General features: G+C 57.5%; 1 protein-coding gene across 1 annotated transcript in view; it reads right to left on the reverse strand.

The window, feature by feature from the left end:
* Positions 1-7,298, reverse strand: part of LOC102005406 — a 41,437-nt gene extending 34,139 nt beyond the window's left edge. The window contains exons 1-2 of the mRNA XM_013506745.1: positions 7,264-7,298; positions 7,087-7,199 (exon numbers count right to left, since the gene is read on the reverse strand). Of these exons, the coding sequence (XP_013362199.1) occupies positions 7,087-7,199; positions 7,264-7,298 (148 nt within the window). The remainder of the gene's footprint in view (positions 1-7,086; positions 7,200-7,263) is intronic.
* Positions 7,299-11,692: the final 4,394 nt, after the last annotated feature.

Consider the following 11,692-nt stretch of genomic DNA (forward strand, 5'->3'; position numbering starts at 1 on the left):
AGCCCCTCCCTCCTCATCCTTACCTCACTCTGATTAACACATCTGGACCTATTTCCTCTTGACCTCAAAATCCTCTTGTCCTCCACTCTGAAGTTTCTCTCCCACACACCTGGAATACTCTGGTCTGCATACTTGGAACCCTGTATTCATCATACCACAGAGCTCTCCTCCCTCCTCACCCCTCTGTCTCCCTGGAACACTCTTTTCTTAAGTACCAAACACTTTCTTCCTCAAAGCTTGATATCTCTCCTGGACCTTCACATCCAGACTCTTCCTCCACAAGCTCCACCCTCCCTTGGCTCTTCCTCCTCCCCTGGCTCCTCTGTGAGACCTAGAGCTCCTCTCACAGCTTGCCTTCCTCCCCCACCTGCCCTAGCTCCCAGGCAAGTGTCCTGGAGCACGAGCTACATCACCTCCCCATCTCTACCAAGGCCAGCTGCACCCCGATCCCCTGTTCCAAGAGCCCTGCCTGGCACTTTAGCCTTCCACCTTGCTCACCGGCCACTCTGGTCTGTGTGAGTGTGTGTTGCCTCACTGAATACATGAGACTGTGTGTTTTGTATCTTGTAGATGTTTACACATCACAGCTCTGTCTCTAGGAGTTCTCAGATGTGGCACTGTGCAGTCATCTGCCAGTGAAAGCCACTGTGCTCCCTAGTGGCACCTTGGTGCTGCATCCTCACATGGCAGAAGAGCCAGGAAATGAAGCTCGCAGCCCCCGGTTCCCTGTAGAAGAGCCCAGGCCCCTGTGCTTGGCCATAGCCCTTGAGACTCAGGGACCTCCCCACCCCACCTCACCATATTGTTTTGGAGCAGGGCTTAAATCTCAGCAGAAGGTTTGGACAGACACAAGCCTTCCCACCCCAACACCCCAGGCAACAAATAAAGACTATACATGGGAAGACAGACACAGCCTTGAGATGTGAGCACATACATGTGTGCACATGTATGTGTGTGGACATACTTGTATCTATAAGTATTCATCTGTGTGTGAATATATGTGTATGTATACATATACATATGTGTGTACATCTGTGTATATGTGCATGTGTGATACAAATGTGTATCTACATATTTGTGTGGATGTGTGTATGTATGTATCACTGGATATAAATGCATAAACTTTCTGAGACAGTGTCGCACCAACTTGCCTAGGATGGGCTTGAACTTACAGTTCTCCTGCCTCAGCCTCCCAGAGTGTTAGGATTACAGACATGTAACACCATGCCCAGATCCCAGGGTATGTTTTTTAGATGACATTTGGTAACCAAGTTGGTCAGATGTCTAGGATGTTTCCATACCAGAAAATATACTACACAAATGTGTCACCCTCTCCAGAGCTCAGAGAGGGAAAAAACCATTCAATCCTCTCAAGAGGTGCAGGAATATATCTGATACAGCTCAATCTTTTTATTTTTTAAAACTTGGGATGAAAATAACTGGGTGTCTTGAGGCAAGGTCTTGCTATATAATTCAGGCTGGCTTTGAACTCACTTTGTAGCCCAGACTTGCCTCAAACTCCCAGCAATCCTCCAGGCTCAGCCTCCCGAGTGCTGAGACTACAGGCATGCACCACTGCTCCCAGAAATAACTGGGTTATTGTATGGAGAAAATAGCTGCATGCCAACCTCAGACCCATAGGAAAATCTAAGGGGTGGACTCCTTTCAGCAAGTGTTACTGGTAGGAAAAAATCAGAAAATCCAAAAGCGTCTGAGAGCTGCAAGGGCAGACAGCAGAAGAAGGGAGCCCACCACTGGCCATGTTTGTGAAGAGCTGCTCACCAAGCATGGGAAAGCTCACCTGGAGGTCTGCCCTCCAGGACAGCGACAGCAACAAGCACAGCTTCCCTGCCGTGTGAGGACAGGGGACCCCATGCTTGTGGCAAGTCTCACAGCCAGGCCTGGGGCTCGGAGCTGGATGCCTCCTCAAGTCTGGCCCAGCCCCCAGGGCCCCTGTGTCGGCTGCCACAGACCTTGGCTTTAGGTGGCACCGTCTGAGGACAGAGGGAAACTCCACTGTTGGCTTCCTAACACCACCCCCACCATGCCACCCACCTGAACAAGGCTGCTTCCTCTCCCCAGGACAGCTCAGGACCCAGCCCTGTCCCGCCACTTCTCAAAGCAGTCACTAGACACACAGACGAGAGAAAACCAGGCACAGACAGACCGCAGCCCCTGAGGAGCAGGCACTGTTGCCTCGCCTGGTGGAATGGTACGCAAGTTTTTGTTTCGTTTTTTGTCTTTTTGAGACAGGGTCTCACTATGCGGTTCAAGCTGGACTTGAGCTCACTTTGTAGCCCAGGCTGGTCTCGAACTTGGATTGATCCTACTGTCTCAGCCTCACAAGTGCTGGGATTACAGGGGTGCACCACCACGCCCGGCTCGCCTGGTGGAATGCATGACCCAGCCTTCTCTCCTCCGGACACCAAGAGTGGCCATGCTGGTGCCTTGGATGTGGATGCCATCCTGGGGATGGGGTTCAACAGGGAGACAAATTCATGAATACAGCACTTTCCCAAAAGCCAGCCCTCGAGACCTGGCCACAGTGAGGCAGGGTGCAGGGTGAGGGACAATCGTCCCTACTGGGCTCCAGGTACTGTACCCTCCTGGCCTCCAACATGGGCCAAAGCAGATTCATAGAAGGAACCAGGGGACAGGTGGGGCAGCAGCCAGAGAGCTACAGGGTAAAGGAAGAGGCTGCAGAGCAGGGGCAGTGAGGGGCCGCGTAGAGGACCAGGGAGCCTACAGAGCCGGAGAGTGGTGTTTGGTAAAAACATAAAAATAAAACGAACTCAAACAGAAAGCAAATTAAAAAATAGGAAATACAGCCACGGTGGCACTTACCTATAATCCCAGCACTTGAGAGGCTGAGGCAGGAGGATCACTGTGAGTTCAAGGTCAGCCTGAACCACACAGCAGGAGCCTATCTAAAAAAACAAAACAACCAGAAAAGGCAAAAAAAGGAAATGTGCCTTGTACCAACTGGAGCAAACGTCATGAGCCCATGAGCCGAGGTAGGAGGAAGGGGCTTGGCCTTATCAAAGAGTGTGCAGGGCAAGCAGGCAGGAGCCAAGCTGCCCTTCTTGCCCTTCTCAGCTCCTCCTGGCTCCCCCTGGGTACCTGCTGGGCCTCAAAACCCAGCTCTGGTGATCCCAGCTGAGCCATCCCAGATCAGGTCCTGGGACAATGCTATGGCAAGGGAACAGTTAGTCCCTCACAAGGATCCACAACTCGCCCAACAGGCTGGGCACAAGCTCAGTGGGATCACAAGACATAAGATCGGGACACATCTACTCTTATAAGCTGGTGGCAAAATGATTAGAAAATAAATGTGTAAATCTAACTTTGTACAAAAAGCTAAAATGCAGGGAAGAAAATGGATTGAAACATGTGGAAGAGCCACACAGGGACAGCGGAGCGGAATTGGGGCTTAGGAAGTGGGGCGTGGGGCGTGGGCAGCAGTGCAACGCGCATCTCGGTGGCATTCTCCCAAGTTGGGTTACGGAGTTAGCACGGTCCCAGTCAAACACCAACAGTCTCTTTTGTAACATTGCTGAACTATGGAAATGCAAAATATCCAGAATAGACTAAAATTTCTGAAAGAATGGAAAACCTGGAGATGCAACCAGTCCAATTGCAAGATCTACTGTGACGGTCCTGATGGGTGTCGCCGGATCGGCGCACACAACAGCAGTGTCTGTAGAGCAGACGTGAATGAGAAGCACATCGCCCTTTAACAGGGGAGGCAAATCTCTTCAGACGATGCTGCTGGGACCTCAGCTACCACTTCCTGACACCCCAAAGGGGCAAACAGGGCCCAGCCTCACCAAGCACCAGAGCTGTGCTCTCCTAGAAAATCCCAGGAGGACCACAGGGTCCTCTCCCGGCCTCTGCCGGCTCTGCGGGGTGTGGCACACAGGGCCCACGTGCGGTTCCGTCTTGATCTCTGGCAGGTCTAGGTGGAGTGTGACAACCTCCCCTGGGCCCTCAGCACCCCACTCTCCTGGAGCTGTCATAGGCGGCTCCTGTCATCCACTGGGAATCACCTCCATCGTGGTCTGAGCTTCATTCAATCACACAGAACCTAAGCAGCCAAGGGGAGGGAGGCTGTGGGGTTACCGTCACCTCACTCCCTCCTCCATAGCCTTCTCGGCCTTCTCACCCCTCCCCCTTCTGTCGGGAACATCTCAGGGGAAGCCTGCTGGTGACAAGTGCTTAGCTTCCGGCCCGTGGGGCCATCTCAGCACCCGTGTTCCTGAGGGTCTTCACTGAGTGTGAAACTGGTTCCAGTCGCCCAGGCCAGGGGCCTGAGGAGCAGGCTGCCCCTCTTTCCTCTCTGCCTCCTCCTCCACCCTAGCTGTGAGCCCCAGGGCCATGGCCTGGCTCTTCCCTTTACTGCACACAGGAATCCTCCACTTGCATTTCAGCCCCAGCCAGCCTTCCAGGACAGGGGCAGGCCGTGGACCAAGGGAGGAGGCGTAGAGGTCAGGAGGCCTCTGGGAGCCACTCCACCCTGGAGCCCCAGGGGCAGGAGGCAGGGCAGGCAGAGTAGGCCCAGGGCACAGGGACAAGTCAGGGTCCACACACCCACGCTGCTCCTGACAGCACCACCTAATCTATCCCCAGCCTCCTGGGCTCTCACCTCTGGTCTCCACCCATCCTTAGGTCCTGTTAAGAACCAAGCCAGTGTTTACAGAATGTGGCTGTATTGCCCATAACAGAGCTATCCTGAGTGTGCCTGGCACTGTGGTTGAATGAGGTGTTCCTTTTTTTGCAGAACAACCCTCAGGTCCCACCCTGAGGTCTCACTTTACACTTTGTCCTGGACAATGGAGGGTCTGGAGGCCATGTCCCTTGGGGGGAGTCTCCTTGGTTCCCACCAAGAGGCAAACATCAACATCACCACCAGCAACAGGAATGCTGACAACACACCACTACCACCATCACCATCATTGTCACCAGTGCTGACACTGCCAGCAGTAGCAACACAGCAGTAACAATAGACCAACAACAACACCAACAGTAACAGCACACCACCACCATCAGTACCACCACCATCACCACTGCCAACACTAACGTGGACAACAGTAACAACACAACACCAACGCCTTGATCACCAACACTAACAATAGCAACAACACCCTTCCAACAACACCATCACCACCAACAACACACCAACAACAGTACTGTCACCACTGGCAACACTAACACTGCCAACAGTAACAACACACCGCCACCAACAACACAACACACTAACAACACCTTTACCAACACTGACACTGCTGGCAACAAAACACTAACATCATCGTCACCGACCACACTGACAACACCCCAACAACAGTGCCACCAACACTAACACTGCCGGTGGAAACAACACCTCACTACCAAAACCACTACCATCACCATCACAAACAGCAAAACCACCAACCGACCAGCAGCACCATCACCACCACAATATGAACAACTGTAACAACCCCAACCCCAGCACCAGCCCTGGCACTACCCACAGTAACAACAGCCCCACCACCAACACAAACAACACCCCTACCACCCACACTAACAATAGTAGCAACACTCCATCACCGCCACACAGCATCAGCAACAATACTATCAAGAACAAAAATAGCAAAGACACCACCACCAGCAGCAGTAAAAACACCACACCACCAAACTCCATAATGCAGTGACGCTGCCCTCTGCACTGCTCCCCCAAACACCAACAAAAGCAAAAGCAACAATGACAACAACAAATACAGCATGAGGAGGCTAGAAGTTCATCCCCCCCCCACCGAGACAAGAGCTAGACACTGCCACAGCAGGGCCAGGTCAGTTCTCTCTGTCATCACACTCCAAGGAACCTCTGTTCTACCTCCTTGCACACAGCTTCCTCCCTCAAGGTCAACCTAGAGGCCGCCAGAGCCCCAGCCATCACACCTGTATTTCCATAAGCAGGAAAGAGAAAACAAAAGACAAAGCGCTTTTCTCAGTTGAGTCAGCTGCTGTTTGTTTTTGGAAGGAATCATGCGATGTTGCCCAGGCTGGTATCTCACAATCTCCCTGCCTCAGCCTCCCAAGTAACTGGTACTACAGATATACGCCACTGTACCCAGCAGGTCAGTTGCTTTCAAAGAGCCCTCCCCACAATTCTGCCCAAAGGTTTTCCCCACACGGCCTCATGGCTGCACCCTTCAAAGGCAAGATCGAAGGTTGGGTCCAGGTATGTGAGGGCCCCACAGCCCGGCACAGAAGGCATGGTGCGTATTGGCCCCAGCCTCCCGGGCCTGACCCCGCCTAGGTGTCCTTGCTCTCACCCCATCACGAGCCCCTCCTGTGCAGCTTTGAGGCCCTCATGTGGGGCCGCAAGGGCCACGGGACATGGAGGGGCCAATATGTGGTCTTGCACAGTCTCCTTCAGCCCAGAGCCTCCACCTGCCACGACCCAGGGGTCCCTGAGTCCCGGTGTGGGGAGCCTGACTGCAGGGCAGTGGCCTTGGGAGCCTGGGGGCTGTCAAGCTCTGGGAGCCGCGACAGGCTGGATCCGGCCATCTCAGCGGGTTCCTGCCGCAGGCTGCTGGCCCTCCCGTTCTGCCGGCCTCACTGCCCCGCCTTCCCGCACTGGGGCCCTGGGCAAGGACACTCAGCCTGCGTTGCCACACAGTGGGTGCACCCCATGGGTGGCGGGGCCCCTCGGCAGGCAGCGAAGACAGTGTGGACCCAGCACAGAGGGCAGAGTCGCTCCCAGGGACGGAGCAGGCAGAGCAGGGTGTCGTCACACCACTCAGATGCCCCCCCACTGAGCCCCTCACCGCCCCCTGCCCCCGAGCCCCACACATCTCTGTCTGGCCAGGCCCTGGCTGGGTATCACGTCCGGACTCAGCCCAAGTGCCAGTGCTCAGGCCCCACAGTGGCACCAGGATTTCAAGCACCCCTCCTTCCTCTGCAGACCCACGCCACCATGTGAAGACCCGGGCAGCTCGGGCCACTGAGGTCACCCAAGGGGCCCCAAGACCAGCACAGCCTCTTCCTGCACCATCCCCAGACTGGCCCACCGCCCCTCGCCCTCAGCCACACCGGAGGCCCCGTTACCTTCACTGTGCTCGCGGGCCCAGGCACAGAGCACCGACGGAACCTCAGCCACACAGCTGGACAGCGGATGCTCAGTGGCCTCCACACTGGCATCAGCCTGGCATTCAGGCCACCTGAGATACAGGACGGCAAGGCTCCGAGCACCTCCCTGGGCAGAGTTCCAGCACCCGCGCCCACCAGCTCTCTGGACGTGAGGGCGGCTGCTCCGCCATGGCCAACGCATCCCTGGCAGTGAGTGGACAGTGGCCGGGAGGCTTGTCCAGGGCTCTGAGCCACCCAGGCCTGGGCCTCATGGGGGCGCTCGCCGGTGACAGCGACCGGCCGGGCAGTCTTCAGGGTTCACCTGGCCACCGCCGCAGGGCACCAGCCTTCGCCCAGGCCCAGCCCACCCTCTGGCGCGGGTGGCGGCTGCACAGTGACCTTGTGGTAACCCGAGTGCCATCTGTCAGTGGCTGGCCGCCAGGCTCCGGAACGCTGCGGCAGCTCATCTGAATTCAAATTACCCTGGGAGCCGCGCGCCAGCCGGGCCATAACTCAGGGCGTGCGAGGAGGAGCGCAGCCGCCCAGATTGGACATTACCATACATTCCTGGGGCGTCGGACAGGGCCGCTAATGAAAATATCAATCAAAAACTCGGCTGACTTAATGGTCAATTTAAATTAATTAATTGGGGAGGAGAAAAAAGTTGAGGAGGGCTGCACTGCTGGGCTCCGTCTCGGTGGGCCGTGAGGAGGTGCTCTGAGCAGGCCGGGCACGGCCCCCAGGCTGGCAGTCAAGGCGGCCCCTCAGGGAACACCTGCCCCACACAGTGTTCGAGGCCTGGGCTTCTTTGTGAGGTTGGCCTCGCCGTCCAGAGGCCGGTCCTCTGGCAGGTCCCCTCCCATCGCCGAGCCCATGCCCACAGGTGTGTTTACTGAGGCCCTAGCCCAGGCAGCCCAGCCCTCTGGGCCTGGTCTGTGAACATGGTGCCCCGCGCCTGCTGAGCCCCTTGTGACGACAGCAGATTTTCCTCCACCTGTGAATGCAGCCTCAGGATGCCAAGGAGGCGGAGCCCGATGCAACTACTGCTCCTATGGCCACCTGTGGACTTCGCAATACCCCGGCTGCCCACCCTGGATGGAAGCAGATCCCAACAGGGACACACGTCCATGGGCCCAGGGGTCCACGCTTCACAAGGGAGAAACTGAGGCTCAGAAGGCAGTGGAGGTTGAGAGACAGAAATCAGGGACACAACCTCTCTGAACCGCAAATGTGAGCCCAGGAGACACAAGCAAGTCACCCAGGGCCACACAACTGGCAAAGCCTGCAGGAAGGGTCCCACCTCAGACCTGCCAGGCACGTTTTACATCAAGAGCCGTGTGAGGCCCTCTGTGCCCCAGGAAGCCCCTGTGCCCACGGCAGACATAGCCCCCAGGCCCCCAGGAGAGGAGGTGGAGTTCTGGCCCGAGCCTCACTCCTCGGACACAAGGACTCAGCCGTCCCCAGTGCCTCCTGGCAGGACTGCTTGGGCACACTTCTGAGTCTGAGAAGAAAACCAAAATGTCCAAGGCTGTGGCCAGCCTGTGGGGTCCAGGCCAGGCGACCTTGGGGTGGGAGGCAGGAGCCACGCAGCAGCCCCAGGGGCAGGTGCAGCAGGAGTTGGGCGCTGGGAGCCAGGGGCCCTCTACAGAGCCAGAGGACGGTGGGCACAGAGTCCTTCTGCCTCCGCTGACCCAGCTTGGCCACCTCCGCTGGATGTCAGGGGAAGAGAGATGAGCAGGGCATGGCCTGGGCTTGCTTTGTGCACTGTCTTCACCAGGAGACACGCAAACATGAGAGCCCCTAGCCCTGACCCGCATCATGGCTCCAAGGCCAACCAAGCCCCGGGGCTGCCGGGCCTGAGGGTCGGGAAAGACATGGCCCTGAGGCCAACCCAGTTGGGCACACAGGACCTCCGACCCCACCAGGAGGCAAGAGACAAGGCAAGTGACACCCAAGGCAGGGGACACCCGAGTCTCACCAGCGGTCAGCGCACTGTCCACCCAACAGACCGAAAGCCTGCGGTAGGGTCCCTGGGCCTGACCTGAGAGCCAAGCCACAGGCCAGGGCGGGCAGGAGCTGTGGGGCAGTCCCTGAGGCGGGACTGGGAGCGGCCACCAGAGGGCAGAGTGAGGCTAGCTGGAGGCTACAGGAGCAGAGCACGTTCAGGGCCAGAAGCCAGGATGCAGGGGGGCAGTGTAGGCCAAGGAAGGAGAGCTAACCAGGTCCCGCCCCACCCACCTCAGGTGCCCCTGCAGCCATGACTGGGCCACCACAGCCCCAAGTGGGCTGGGTCCCACACCGTCACCATCTGTCATTCCTGGAGCTGGCACCTCAGTGACCAGGGCTGCAGTGGGTAGTCCCTGAGGGCAGTGGGGATGGAGGGGAGGAAGTGGGGTGCCAGGGCCCTGGCCAGGTCCCATTGGGGGTGGAGTGTGTGGGATCGGGGTGGGCTCCTCCTACGGCCCTGTGGGCTTGGGCTTTGGGGTGAATGGGAGCTCAGGCTGGGCCAAGAGCTGCAGAGGGGTTAGGATAAGCACTGGGGCTGGACCAGTGACCCAGAGGCCCTGGGCAGTGCCCACTGCAGTCTTCAGAGGGGCAAGAGGCCACCTGAGGCTGCTGTGTCCCATGCAGGTGCAGGGTTGGTGCTCCGGCCTGAGCTCCCCAGGCCACATCTGGCTTCATGCCTGCACTTGTCCTCCCTGGCCAGAAGCCTCTCCAGGCTCCTCCACAGGGCACTCAGGGCAGCCCTACCCAGTCAGTAGGTAAAGGGGATTTGACCTTCACCCTTTGACCCCAAGGACCCCATCTGGTCTGGCCAGGCCTGGTTCTGCCAAGGCCATGGCTAGTGACCTGCCCCCAGCCCTCGGGCCACAGGCCAGCCATGAACTATCTATTGACAGTCACATCTCCCCAGAGGTGAAGTGCCACGGTCACTCCTGCACAATCATAATCAATGGGCCTCAGACCAAGGGCCAGCCCAGCCCACAGCCCCAGACTCCTCCGTTCCGGCTCACAGCACCACCAGCCAGGCAGCTCTCCCAGCTGCAAGCTGATAGCTACAGCCCCGGGCTCCCACCTGCCTGGGCCTGATCCCGCCCTCAAGGCCTGGCTGCACCTCACTCCTGAGACCAGAACCACCTACCCTGCAGCCAAGGCCCCCCGGGGTCTCCACTTGGCAGGGTGGCCCTGTGAGCACACGCAACACCACTGCTCAGGAGGCCCTGGGCAGGACTGTTCCGGTTTGAAGGGGCCTGTTCCAGCTTGTGTCTGGATTCCCCCCAAAGCTTCCTGTGGTCATGGAGGGCAGGCTTTTTGGAGGCAACTGAATCTAGAGTTTGTGATTGGTTCATTGTCTAGTGCTGGGGTTGGGGTGTGAGTGCTATACCCGCCCTGGGGCAGGCAGTCTGCAGACACTGCAATGGAGGACTTGCTCCCCCGTTTTGCTCCTGTTGCTCTTGCTGTCTTCCACAGCTGTGAACTGTTGCCCTCTGCCATGTGCCACTCTGCCTCGGGGCCAGTTAGTTATGGACTGGAACCTCCACAAACTGTGAGCTAAATAAACCTTTCCTCCTTCAACATTGGGTGTTGGGTATTTTGTCTCTGCAACAAGAACAGTAACTAAGACAGGGCCCCACAAGTCAAGCTCTGCTGTGAGCTGTGTGACATCAGGCAAGTCCCCCATGTGTCTGTGCCCAGGGTCACTGGGACACCCAGCAGCCGCAACCCTCAGGGCAGAGGATGCCCGGTGCAACCCAAGGGCACGGCCACAAAACACAGAAACAAAGCTTTTGTGAATGGGGAGGGAAGAGGGTAGGGGAATGGAAAAAAAAAATAAACCAAGTTACATCGTGTACAGGTACAAATCCTCTATGATGCATGTGGTCATTATATCGAAAGTATACCAATAAAATCTGATTGAAAAAGATTTTAAAATTCAAAAAGAGCATGGCCACAACCACTGGGCTCCCTGCTCCCTGGAAGGTGTGAGGAGTATACACAGTCCACCGTGCAGCAGGATCCAGGACCCCAAGTCAGGACCTGTCACCCCTCAATGCCTGGGCCCCCACAGAGCAGGAAAGGGTCTCTTTCCATCCACTCCTTCCAGGACGCCCACCACCCACTCTTCAGGACACAGATGAGCCCAGGGAGGGGAAGGAGCCAAGCCCCCGGGCATGAGGATGGCAGACAAGGGGGAGCCCCACCTCCGGGCCCACAAGCCAGGCTCTGCTCAGCCCAAGCTGGGTCCGGGACTGAGGCCTCCACCACCAAGGGCCAAGCTCTGCTGCCACCCAGTGGTTATTGTGGGCAGCGTGGACGGTTCCCCACATCCCAGGACGCTGGGAGGGTTGGGGACAGAGCTCAGGCTGCTGTGGTCGTCAGCCCAGGCCTGGCCATGAGAGCAGACACCATGGGCACCCGGCAGCTCTGGGACCTCCTGGGCCCATCCATGGCCCCTTCCAGCCACAGCTCTCATGGGAGCTGTGAACCCCGAGTCACCGAGGACCACGCTGCACAGCACTCAGGGCTGCTCACCACACCAGCCTGCCCGGCCGGACGTGACCCCCGACGCCCACAGCCCCAGAGT

Source organism: Chinchilla lanigera, unplaced genomic scaffold (assembly GCF_000276665.1).
Source record: "Chinchilla lanigera isolate Chin_1 unplaced genomic scaffold, ChiLan1.0 scaffold00113, whole genome shotgun sequence".
NCBI classification, from domain to species: Eukaryota; Metazoa; Chordata; class Mammalia; order Rodentia; family Chinchillidae; genus Chinchilla; species Chinchilla lanigera.